The 13,220-nt window shown below is 42.6% G+C and overlaps 2 protein-coding genes across 2 annotated transcripts; both read left to right on the forward strand.

Annotated features, from left to right (window-relative positions):
• Positions 1-377: 377 nt before the first annotated feature.
• On the forward strand, positions 378-3,913 carry bhlhe40 (basic helix-loop-helix family, member e40). The gene is made up of 5 exons (XM_070903194.1): positions 378-701; positions 814-877; positions 971-1,078; positions 1,465-1,588; positions 1,752-3,913. The coding sequence occupies exons 1-5, from the start codon at positions 625-627 to the stop codon at positions 2,612-2,614; spliced, it is 1,236 nt and encodes a 411-aa protein (XP_070759295.1). The 5' UTR covers positions 378-624; the 3' UTR covers positions 2,615-3,913.
• Positions 3,914-9,597: 5,684 nt separating this feature from the next.
• On the forward strand, positions 9,598-12,918 carry LOC139282689 (N-acylethanolamine-hydrolyzing acid amidase-like). The gene is made up of 11 exons (XM_070902521.1): positions 9,598-9,813; positions 10,313-10,477; positions 10,606-10,729; positions 10,950-11,040; positions 11,307-11,392; positions 11,479-11,651; positions 11,735-11,797; positions 11,881-11,947; positions 12,053-12,081; positions 12,480-12,549; positions 12,688-12,918. The coding sequence occupies exons 1-11, from the start codon at positions 9,638-9,640 to the stop codon at positions 12,703-12,705; spliced, it is 1,062 nt and encodes a 353-aa protein (XP_070758622.1). The 5' UTR covers positions 9,598-9,637; the 3' UTR covers positions 12,706-12,918.
• The last annotated feature ends 302 nt before the right edge of the window (positions 12,919-13,220 follow it).

Genomic DNA, 13,220 nt, shown 5'->3' on the forward strand with positions numbered 1-13,220 from the left:
AATAATGTTTCACCGCTTCTTCACTGTTGACGAGGGAACTGTTGCTCCACTTTCTGTCTTTGTAAACATGCTCGGCTCTGCAAACACGAGCTGCCTCGACAGCCGGAGCATGGTGGTACACGGGACTCGGCCCCAGTGGAGGAGTACTACAGAAATGGGTTGTACTCCAGCAGCAGGGGTGGGGGAGGAGGTGTGTGTGTGTGTGTGTGTGTGGTGAGGGGTGGGGAGGGTGAGGAGTTGAAAGCACCGTCCAACACGTGAGGCTCATGTGACGGTGTCGAGTCTGTGTCTCCAGCCGAGAGACGTGCCTGCAGTCACAGGGTTTATTTAACACGTAGTCAAAAACCCACCCAGCTCTCACACATTGAGCAGAGCGTGGAGCCTCCCCAGACATACTACCGAGTCCGGACCTCAGGGTGACAACACTGCGCCGTGCCCAACTCCAGCTCACCGCGGGAACACACACACACACACTCTCTCAAACGGGATAACAGGAGATACTTTCGTCTTGATTGTTTTTGCATAAGTCCTTTTCTCTCGCTTTGAAGTGCGACTGCGGAGACACGTTTGGGACGTTTGGAAGGCTTTTTGAAGTCATTTCTTCGGGTTTTTCAGTCAAGCGACATGGAGAGGATTACCAGTGCACAACCACCTCCCTGTGTGCCAAAACACCCCTCACTGGATATAGCTGACATGCAAGGGTAAGAGGAACACTTTCTATTTTATTCTGCTCTATTCTATCCTATTAGCTATTTTTGCACTTTGCACGGAACTCTTACCCAACTAAAGACTCATTTTATCTTGTCTCCAAAGGATGGATTTCCCCATTTATGTGTACAAACCCAGGAGGGGCATGAAGCGAGTGGACGAGAGCAAGGTAAATTCAAGTTAAAATGCATAATAGTCCTGCATGTGTCAGTTTCAACTGAGCCGCCTGGATTTCACTGACAACATTTCAACCCCCCTCCAGGAGACATACAAGTTGCCACACCGACTGATCGAAAAGAAGAGACGTGACAGAATCAACGAATGCATCGCCCAGCTGAAGGATCTGTTGCCAGAACATCTTAAGCTCACGGTGCGTATTATCTTCTACATATGGCGCGTCTGCCAACAGCCAGGGAATGTGAGACGCCACATGGTTATGCTGGGCAGTGTTGTTTGCCCCAGCCTTTGGATTCAGTTTTGGAGTCTCAAAAAAAAAAAAAAGTTTTGGATTTTATAAGTAGAGTAGAGATGAACAAATAATTGCATTTCTTTTTGTGTGCGTTAATTTTGTCATTTAATTCATTGTATTGTCTAAATTCTAACGAGATTTTAGATTTCGAGTTGCTGTTTTTGTGTGCGTGTGTGTGTACGTGGATTGCATGACTTCCCGGGTGTTCTAGACTTGTCCTCTGTTCAGCTGCAGAATGTGTTACATAAGAAAGATCAACATGCTTATCGAAGGTCTTCCTGTTTTAGACGCTGGGTCATTTGGAGAAAGCCGTGGTGCTGGAACTCACTCTCAAGCATGTGAAAGCCCTGAGTGGCCTCCTGGAGCAGCAGCAGCAGAAAATTATCGCGCTACAGAAGGACCTGCAAATGAGTAAGTTTAATGCCGTGACGTTGTGGAGACATAAAATGTTATAATCATTTTAATGAGGCATCAACAGACTGAGCGCTCTGCAATCTGTTGCGTCTATCAGAAACACTTCATGGATCACTGTGAAGTATAGAAGAGTTTTAACCTTGTGGTTCTAATTGACTAGGTGATAATGGAGGTGACAGCGCAGAGAGCAGCGAGGAGATGTTCCGCTCCGGCTTTCACTTGTGTGCAAAAGAGGTCCTCCATTATGTGGCCAGCCAAGAAAGCAGCAGGGACCTGACTCCCTCCCATGTCATCAGCCACATCCAAAAGGTAGCAGCTGAAGTCCTGCAGCATCGAAGCATCCTACACCCAGACGAGTCCATCCCTCAGGCTTCGGAGAAACTGAAGAAACCCGCTGGACAGCCCCAAAGGGCGTCTGAGGTCCCAGCTAAGAACTGTGTTCCCGTCATTCAAAGGACTTACCCCCATGGGATGGGGGAGCAGAGCGGCAGTGACACGGACACAGACAGCGGCTATGGGGGAGAACATGACAAGCGTGACCCCAAAGCCCAGTGGTCAGAAAGCCATGCAAAGGAAGGGGAGCTCAAGCATGTCGCGTCTGAGAGGACGGCCGGTGCCATCAAGCAGGAGGGTGATGAGCCTCAGACCAAAAGGTCGAGGTCTGACTCCTCAGAGGATGAGATTCTCCCTGTTCACGCTGCAGGAGGCCCTGGCAGCTACATGAGCTTCTCCCCCAACCAGCCCCCCTTTTGTCTCCCCTTCTACCTCATCCCCCCTGGAGCTGCAACAGCGGCAGCCTATCTGCCCATGCTGGAGAAATGCTGGTACCCTGGGGGCATGCCGGTTATGTACCCAGGCATGAGCGGCTCTGCAGCGAGCTTGCCCCTGGAGACGCTTCCCTCATCTCTGGTGATGTCCCCGAGGGCAGGGTCTCCAGTACCCCACCAGAACCACATGGACTCCTCTGCTCTTCACAAAGCTTTAAGGCAGGTCCCTCCATTGAACTTGGAAACCAAAGACTGAACAGATGTGTTTCTGTTGGAACCTTGCCCTCTGAATGTCGATGAGGTTGAATGGTTGGCCCGCTGAAAAGAGGGTAAACAAAAACAAACACACTGGTATCCCTTCAAACCACAGCTGTTGTTTGGCCCATCAGAACACTGACCCCAGCAAAGAACCCCAAATGGTCACCATCGTCTGTCATCAGCTCCTCGCACACTGAAACAGGACTTTTGGGCGCCACCTGGAGTGTCCATGTGAAGCCTCATACATCACCTGTTGCATGGCTCTGAAACACTGTGAAGATGGTCCATTTATAGATGATGGGTGCGCAAGAGATCGCAAGTGGGTTTTTTTTCCGCACTCAGTGTTGAATGTCAGAGGTAAACCCAGAATGTAAGGCACCGATAAGCCCCCCAAATATTATTCAGACCTACTTTTTTGCACACACACACCAGTCTGTAATGAATGTAAAGATTGAACAAAAGCCCCTTGTAGATGCTGCTTGAATTATTATTACCTGCTGTAGATCTGTGAATGGAGGATCTACCTTCAGTCTTTGTCGCTCCTGTAACTGCAACAGACCATTGTTTAGACTAGAATGTTACCAAAATAAACAAAAATAGTCTGGCTCATGTTGACCATTGACGTCACAAAAGCCATTGCTCCTTAGATCCTTCAGTTACCTTGGAGCTAATTGAACACGAGTGTTCACGATGTTCAAAGAATTCAGGGCGTTGTCACTGTACAAGGTGTGTCACTCATGTCTGTCAAAGAGTGATGTGGCCATATGTGCTTTTACGATTTAATTTGTGACTCATGACGATGTGTGCATCTAGATGGAGTTCCTGTGAAGTCATGTCTTGTAATTATTTTTGTTTATACTACTCGTACATCTCTATTTTTGATACGTGACCCACTGAGTGTATTTGCATCGCTACCAGAGGAAGGTTGAGGTAGTCATTTGCTGTATGCCAAGAGAACGTGTACAGTATATAGCATTGTGCTCAACCAGATTTGCGTCTTGCCCACAGTTTCCCGGTCAAGTTAAGGCCTGACCTTAGCTCATGCTGTTGCCTTTACTCGTTTAACGCAGACACGATGACGGCAGGTGTTTAAATGTATTTGCTTTAAATGTTGTGTCTGTGGCAAAGAGAGTGAATGTAAAGTTCAAACAAAAATAATAGTTTTGTATAGAAAGAGGTACTTGGGATTTTTATTATTATGAAGTGTAACAAAAGGTTGTTTGTTGTACATATTTTGTATATAAAGTATTATTGATATATATTAAAATATTAATAAAGCTTCCCCCCCCTCTCCGAATTTGTGTTTCACTGCCTGATGGCTTAAACGTGTTGTAGGCAGCCAACCTGACAGCTCCTCATAACAACACATACTTATATAACACTTACATAACCCATAAAGCAGCAGAGCCAGTGTAAATCAATAGCATGTCTTAGATTACAGGCTGTAAACATTTCAAACTCTAAAGCATTTCCAAGGAATTATCTGTCGGATCTTAGTGAATTTTGACACATTTATAAATCTATTTTGACTTTCACAGTCACTTGTCACGACTGAGATTATCAAGATTTTGCTTACTAAATACAGTCATGTATATTATACACTCAGAAAAACTGATACTGTGATCCACAATATCAGTTTAGAAACTAGAAATAACTTTTTGGTTTTCTGTAAAAATGCAGACATGAACTACATATTCACTGAATTATCTGAATTTTACTTTTTTTGGTTTAGTCATTCTCTCCCACACAGTTTATATGGTTTATATACCGTGTGTCAGCCACTGTAACAATACTGAAAGTGTGCTGAGTAGGAGCAGAAAATGTGTCTTGGCAACTTGAGAACACCACAGTGGATGGAAATGGTATTTGAGGTTGTGGGGGAAAGGACTTTATGTCTTTGATTTACTTTCACATTTAATAATATGGAAGACCAGTCTCCACCAACCTCTTGTTGCTTGTTTGGACGCTGTTTCCTGGGTGGTAACGCTGCTGTAGTTGGAGTAATAGTGAAAATAAGAAAAAGGCCTATATCATATGCTTACCATGCACCATGTGTCCCTGAGAAATGTGGAAATGGAAGTTTTTCTTTTATTGTAATCACAGCGGTAGTTTGGTCAGTATTTTGAGATTTACTCTCCAAGGGCCTGTCGACAGTCCTGATGACAGTCCTGATGACAGTCCTGATGTGCTCAAAAATGCAGTACCAGCACCACCTTGTGGTATTAGTGCTTCATACAGTGCTACCACGTTCACGCCAAGGACTCTGGTATAAATCTTCATTAGACCACAACTGATATGATGCTGCCAACTGAGCGCCAACTGAGAATATATCAGTAACAATTTAGTAGACGTATATGTCAGTGTGAAACCCCTCATCAAAATATCATGCTCGTCATTTTGGCCATTGTCTTGTGTATTAAACATTGTACAAGAGAACAGTGAGGAACGCGCAGAGAATTATCACCCAACTCTGTGTTTCCTCTGAGCTCTGTGGAGCAGGTCAGCATCTTTCAGTTGTATTGGTCTCGTTTCCAGCCACAACAGGAAGTTGTTTGCAGGGAAAAAGCTCTGATAAACCCATTGCACATTACCTGCCAGCACCAAACAGCAAAAAGAAGACATTAGCAGCTAGTTGGTGAACATAGTGGAGGCCCATGAGTGGAGCATTTAGCAGCTAGAGAGCCAGATGTTTCCCTCGAGGATTTGATGGAATCAGACCAGAGCGAAAAGGAGAGCGGGTATTGGACTTTTGGCAATTGAAGACACAATTCCGAATTAATGCTAATGTTGCTTGTATCAGCTAGATGCATCAATTAATCAACTTTACAGTGTGTGCTAAAACCACAACAGTGTTATGTTTACAGCTTGTTTATGCTGCACCCAAGTGGCCCAAAGCATTGTTTACTGTAGATTTAAAATCCCACAGGAGCACAAAGATAACTGGATGAGGCAGCTATATCCACAGAAGAGCCTGGATGGCTTCTCAAGATGCAAAGGGCATGAAACCAGTCAAAGCCACAGTGGTCCAACATAGGCTATGACATTTGACTGATGCGGCGGGAATCATCCCAAGTTCTCGCCCTGGCAGCGTTGATATCACACACTAACCATTAAGCCTCACCCAACTATATTTTGAATGAATCTCTTTATTTATGTTTCTGTTTATGTATGTTTGTTTTCTGTCATCCTCAATTAGCTCACAATCTTATCTGAATATATCCTCCACTGACTGGAGGGGAATTCATAATTGAGCCAAGGCAGCCTTTCTGTAGCCTCACCGCCTGAAGTGGCAAGCGGCTACCGCTGTAAACACTGACACCAGTGTAAAAGGGGCGGCGAAAAAAAAGATAGTCACAAGATAAAGGCTGGCTTCCAAGAACAACATCAAAAGACTGGCCTTGTTATTGAGTTGCTGACTAATAAAAGTCTAATTCTGAAACTTGGTGTCACAAAGGACATAACGGCCGGGATGACGATGGACCTTGTGCACATTGAGATTGTTGATGAGAACAGTGTGTGCACTGTAAATGAGGCACCGGGGAGAATTGTTATGGCTGAGAGGCTGGTCCAAAGACATCCATTCGTACAGCCAGATAGAGGACTATCTGAGGACAAGAGGTTTTCAGAAGAACCTGATGCTGTTTTATTAAGCATAATAAATGTATGACTGGTCAACTGCATCTAAGAATAAATCAATAAAACAGTTTGCACTTCACATAATTACAAATAGGTTTTACAAAATACCCTTTTCAAAGAGAATACAGGAATGTTTATACTAAACTTTCCATTTTCTGAAAGTGTAAAACTGAGTGAGTAAGACCCCTAAACTCTTCATATCTTGTCAAAAAAGTTGTAAAGCAATTCTTAGACTGTGACGATGAATGTTATTCATCAAACGATATAGGCTACATTGACATTGCAGTGCTATAATAATATTAAGTCGCATCAGCCTAGAATGCATTTTACCGGCTGCCTCAAAATTTCAAGTTAATAGTGATGTGTATTATTTGATACTAATCATAAAAGTAGTCTTTTCAGACAATGATATGCAGTACAAAGTTGTTACGTATGCAATGTTCCAGGTAAACAACTAACAGACGTTGGGGCACCTTAAAGATAAGATGCATTGTTGTTTAGACGAGATCTTCCTTGGTATGTGATAGGTTATCTCTGAGAGGTTAAGGTACGTGAAACATCATTCTGAGAGGTCTCTTTTCCTGACCCCTAGATAGGGAACGGAAGTTTACAGACTCGTGTGTTATAGTAGGACCCCCATGCATGTCTAAAGGTATAAAAGATGAGCTTGAACAGTGTTCAGGGCAGCAGTACTGATTCGGCTACGGGTGCTGTACAGGCCAAGATGCGCATGCCTGTTGATCCTGATCTTTGATGCAAATAAAGAGTATTATGTAAAAAGTCAGTATCAGCGGAGTTTCCTTCCATCATCGAATCATCACCTACATCTGGGGAATGAAGAAGAAATTAACAACAGAACATGGCGTCACGAACAGGATCTGCTGCATCCGAATTAACAGTTTTAACCAAATGAACCAACCTCAATAGTTTGTTCAAATTTCTACAAAACTCACTTAGTGCTTGACAAGATTGGAGACAAGATTGGAGACAAGATTGCAGTATTACTGCATTCCACTGGAAAGAACAATAATTATACTTCTTGTCGCATTTCTTTTAAATAAAAGTGTTCCATCTACAAATTACAGGCCACTGTCTGTCTGGAAAACATAATTGTATGGAAATAACAACAGCAACAACAATAATAAAAGATTTGTAGCAAAATGCAGCAAACATATCTTTGATAATTCTAAACTACACAATGCATTGTTCCTCTGTCCTTCCATAAAATAGCCCACTAATAATGACACCTCATCTTTGCAGGAAAATCATGGCAGTGAAATCTCAAACTTCACACTAAACCAAAGAGTTCCTCTTCCTCCTCTGCTGTGACTTGTAAATTTCCCCACTGTGGGATTAATAAAGCCTATCTTTATCTTCAACCTCAGTTACCCTGATTCCTCTTCTTGACTTCCTGTATCATTGTGGGAAGGCTGACAACTGTCTAACAGTTTTTGTGTCACTTATCTCTACACACCCTGTGCTCTAAATTCATTATGAGAAATGACTTATTTTTAAGTAAGTGAAGCAAGAAAAGTACAATATTGGTGAGATTATCATCATCATCATCATTATTATTATTGTTAGCAGTAGTTATTTAGTGGTGGGAAGTGACTAAGTACATTGACTCAAGTACTATAAATGACAGTTTTGAGGTACTTGTACTTTGCTGGTACATTTATTTAACAGCTATGTTTTATAGTGACTTTTCACAGTAAGATTTCACAGACACACAAAACAAATAATCAGTTTATAAAATATGATGCACTGATACAGATTAAACTACCCAGTGCAACAGTATATGGAGCAGTTCAAATTGGCCTCACCTCGACCAGCTACAACATTACAGAGGGCTACTGCTCACGTGTTAATGCATTATAATAATGATCAGCACAGGTGTTATTAATGATATTAACGATGGATCTGTTCTATGTCCCAGTGAGCCATGACAGTGTGACAGTGAGCCAACATGGACAACATCAGGACCCTGCAACTGAAGCAGCTAAATGGAATTCAGCCATCATTCATTTTATTACTGTGACATGTCAAAATGTTATCAGAATCAGAAATACTTTATTGATCCCCGGGTGGAAATTGTACAGTACCGGTGCTCCCATTCAAGAGTAGAAAGTAGTATAAATTTAGAGCTAAAAGTATGTACAAAATATAAAAATAAGAAATTGAAAATAAAAATATACACATTTACAGTATTTGAGTGAAAAATAAAAGTAAAAAAATCTATACAATAACAATGTATATGTATGTGTGTGTGTGTGTATATATATATATATATATATATATATATATATACATATACAGTGCTTAACAAATTTATTAGACCACCACCCAGTGTAAGGTGTTTGCCACCGCTGCCCTAAATGAACAGTATTGCCGATTACCAAAATATTTGATGTTTCTGTAATGGTTAATCCACCAGTATGTGCAAGCCAAGCTCTTTAATCAAAATGATATCTTTCTTTCACTTATCTGTGAGCAGGGCCCACAGTGTCAAATCTGTTGAAAAACAGATTCAGTTCGTTGGCCCGATCCACACTGCCTTCAACTCCTCTGTTGTTGGTCGGCCTGAAACCCGTGATGGTCGTCATTCCACTCCAGACCTCTCTAATGTTGTTCTGCTGGAGTTTCCACTCCAGCTTCCTCCTGTACCTCTCCTTGGCTTCCCTGATCTTCACCTTCGGTTCCCCCTGGATCGTTCTCACCTCCTCCCTGTTGCCAGCTCTGAAGGCCCTCTTCTTTTCATTCAGGATGGCCTTGATGTCCTTTGTCACCCATGGCTTGTTGTTTGCATAACAATGGACAGTCCTTGCTGGGACAGTGGAGTCCACACAGAAGTTGATGTAATCCGTGATGCACTCTGTCAGCCCGTCAGTGTCCTCTCCATGCAGCTCACAGAGCGCCTGCCAGTCAGTCACCTCAAAACATCCCTGAAGTGTCTCATAAGCCTCCTCCGACCATCTCCTCACTGTCCTTATGGTTGCAGGCTGGCTCTTGACTAGAGGCACATAACAGGGGTTGAGGTGCACTAGGTTGTGGTCTGACCTTGTGGTTATCTGTGAAAAAAAGCCTATATAACACTGACAGGGCCGTTCTGCATAATGATAATAGTTCTGGAGTTTTACTCAAGTAATTGTTTTGTTTTTATTATTATTACTATTATTTATTATAAAGCTGAAGGCCATTGGTTTGCGGAAGCTACACGTTTTATTATTATTATTATTATTATTATTAAAGCTAAAAGCCATCGGTTTGCGGAAGTGTGACCTGTATCTTTATTCTGAAACATTTCGGAGCGGAAGTCTCATTCTCGTTCTTGCCACCCCGTGTCTCCGGTGTCAGTCTGCGGCACTCTCGGGTCTGACCGGTCGGGATGGTGCGGGCTGCGGTGCTGCTGCTGCTGCTGGGACTCGTGGTGTCGTGCCGGGCGGACTTCGCTCCCCCCACGCTGAATATCAGCCTGGATGAAGATCCAGAAGTGCGATGGCAGCCTCTAATCAAAGTCTTTGACGTAGACTACCTGAAAAAAGCCGCAGCAGAGGTCATTGAGTAAGTTTTTTTAAATTTTTTTTTAGCCTTTTTACCTCTATAGCTTCGAAATATTTGACAGTTTTTATTTCTAGAAAGTAACTTTTATCCGATGTTGCGGAAGTTTGCCATTAGTTAAGAGTAGCTCGTGCCCAAGTTTGCTAACGCATTTTAATAGTAACGTAATAGGAGTGAGTCATAAAGAGGCTAACGTTATAAAATAAGATTATCGAAATATAAACATTCTTAGGTAAACAATAGGCCACAGAAGGCATGGTTTCACTTTCGATGACATTATCAGTGGTGGTAAACACAGAGGGTGAACTGTAATCATCAGGGACATCACCGCAAAGCGCTTAAAAATACAATGGATTGTTAGAAAGCTAACATGCTAACATAATGTTGACTTTATGTCAGCCTTGAGTCAGCAGGTCAGCCAACGTCTGGGTTAAAGTTTATCTTCCAGTGGTAGTGCTTCACAGTGGCTGCACACAAACATGATTTTTTGTTTGGTTTTCAGCTCTACAGTTCCGAAATGGGTGCACCACGCAGTTGCACCTATTGTGACGGCTTTGGAGAAGTACATTCCTCAGCCTTATGCGGGGGAGATCCGTGGCATGGCCTCAAACTTGGGAGGAAGCCTCTCAGATGTCATCATTCTCAACTTTGCCTATGAAATATCTGCGTATGTATGACTTGTTGCACATTTGTAATGGAAACCTGTGTACAATGCAGAGACGTAATATCTGACAAGTATGCAGGGTTAAGGTGAAAGCCCTCTCAGGCATGCAAACAAACTTTATGCATTCCTAGATTTTGCACGAGCATTGTAGCGCAGGACAAAAATGGGCACGTGTACCACGGCAGGAATCTCGATTATCCACATCCTGTTCTGAGGAATCTGACTATCAACGTTGTTTTCCTCAAGAATGGAGAGGTACAGTATGTATTCATAGCATTGAACACCTAAATAACTGTTGTACTTCCTCAGACTATACCCCCCCCTCCACCACCACCACCACCAAAAAAAAATGCTAAGAATCTTTTATCCAGCAACGCCAATCAGTCAGTAAAGTTTAGCAGGTGCAAACTGAAAGTTCTTGCATAATGATGAGGTGCATATGATTTTGTTGTTGTTTGCTGACACGCCCATTCAGGTGGCATACAGTGGAACTTCATTTGCTGGCTATGTTGGCCTGTGGACGGGACAGAGTCCTAACAAGTTTACTGTCTCTGGCGACCAGCGAGGTAAGACAGCACTTCTTCACAGCTGTCATTAAGGCAGAGTCCTTACTACAGCTTCCTGGGTTTGATTCCAACCCAGGACCCTTTGCTGCATGTCATCCTCTCTCTATCTCCCACCTTTCCTCTCTCTCTGTCACTATCTATTAAAAAAGGCAAGATGCCCCCCCCCCCCCAAAAAAGCTGTCATGTTCGTCCAGAAATGTTGCAATAGTCAGATTTTATTGTTTCTTTTTGTTTTCATGCGAGTTTTTTTTGTTTGTGATCCTCAGGCAATGAACACTGGTGGAACTGGTGGAAGAATGTGGTGTCTGCTTTCCTCTTTAAGAGGTCCCCAGTGAGCTGGCTGGTGAGGGAGGTGAGTATGTTACGGAAGTTAGTATCATGAGGATGTTTACGGTATGAGGAAATGAAACTTTGAACAATTGGGTGTACTGTATGCAGACACTGGGGGAAGCAGAGAACTTTCTGGATGCGGTGATGCGTCTTTCCAAAATCCCCATCATCACTGGAGTGTATTACATTGTGGGTGGGGTGCGAGCAGGGGAAGGGGCTGTCATCACGAGAGACCGGACAGGCCCCGCTGATATCTGGTCACTGGATCCTGTGAATGGAGGGTAGGCAAAATACAGGATCTGGAATATGAAGGTGTGTGTTGCACAACTGAACCCAAACATAAAATTTTGCATTCCTGGTTTAGATGGTACAGAGTGGAGACGAACTTTGACCACTGGCTTCCTCCCCCAGCCAGGGATCATCGAAGGTGAGTCATCTCACATGCTGAACACTTCCTCAACATTGTTGTTGTCACTATTAACATGCTGTTGTTGTGTGTTTATTTCGTAGAGAAGCAGCCAACAAAGCACTAAATGCTACTGGCCAAGATCACATCAACATGGACACACTTTATCAGGCACGTAAATAAATCAATATTTCAGTGGAGCAAAGTTCACGTACTACTGAGAGACAATGTACACTTTGACAATGTATGATTTTCTAACTGAGTCTTGCCTTCCAGGTTTTGTCGCTGTATCCAGTGTGCAACGGGTAAGGCGAACGTTATCTGTTCATTATGCCAATGATGATGTGATCAAGGAATCACATGACTGTCCATGTTGCTGAGACGGGGCAGCTGTGTGCATTCCAGTTTCTGTTCCCTTTGCCCTACCTCAGCAATAATGTCAATAGGCCTTTGTTCGACACCATACACACATTCAGCACATAGCAAGTAGCATATAGAACAGCAATAGCTGAGTTTCAGTCAAAACATTAAAAGGTAGTAAACATTTTGAGCGCAGAGGTACTGTTCTATTTACATATTATCTGTATGCTCATTATTTCTATTTCTATTTTTAGGGAACCTTTACATCACTTGTTTTAAAAAGGTTTATGTATTGCGTGACATTTAATAGTATCAATTGTCTTCTATCTTGATAATCAAACAGAATCACTGTTTACACAACAACAATGAGTGCAGCAGCCCCTGAGAAGTACAACACGGTTGTCCGGCCACAGGTTATTACATCTTAATTGCATATATTTGTTTGTACTCTCAATTTCTCTCTCAATCATTTTGTCCCAGAATGACAATTGGTGATATGTCACTAGAAGTATGAGACCCTCTCTCACTCATCCTTTCAAATCTCTTTCAAGGGCTGCCGACCGAACTGACCTTGCATTGTGCAGTCAACAACGCACATCGTCTTGCTGAGTGTCCTTGTGTGTCTGAACTTCACAGCATGGTTATATGCAAATTCATGATCGTGTGGAAATTATACAATGATTAACAATATGATTAACAAATGAGATTAGAAGGGAATTGGACTCCATCATTTATAGGGTGGCTGTGCTTTTCTGCCTCTAATAAAAGAAAAATTGTTGTGATCATTTTTGTCATCTTAAGTTACTGCAATTTATGTCAAGGTTAATAAAATGTGGTTACTTTAATGATGACAATCATCCGGAGTCAGCTGAAGAACGGTTAAGTTATGAAGCACGCTGGGCATACAATAGGAAACAAGTAGTTTTCTGTTAAATGCAATGGATGACAAGGATGACTGCGCCGTAATTTTAAAAGAATGTTTATTTTGATGTAGTGTGCTCATGTTATTATCATTGAGAGATGTGAGTAGATTTTAATGTAAAACGTTTTTTAACATCAAGTATGTGGCGATCACAAAGAATAC

Source organism: Enoplosus armatus, chromosome 3 (assembly GCF_043641665.1).
Source record: "Enoplosus armatus isolate fEnoArm2 chromosome 3, fEnoArm2.hap1, whole genome shotgun sequence".
NCBI lineage: Eukaryota > Metazoa > Chordata > Actinopteri > Centrarchiformes > Enoplosidae > Enoplosus > Enoplosus armatus.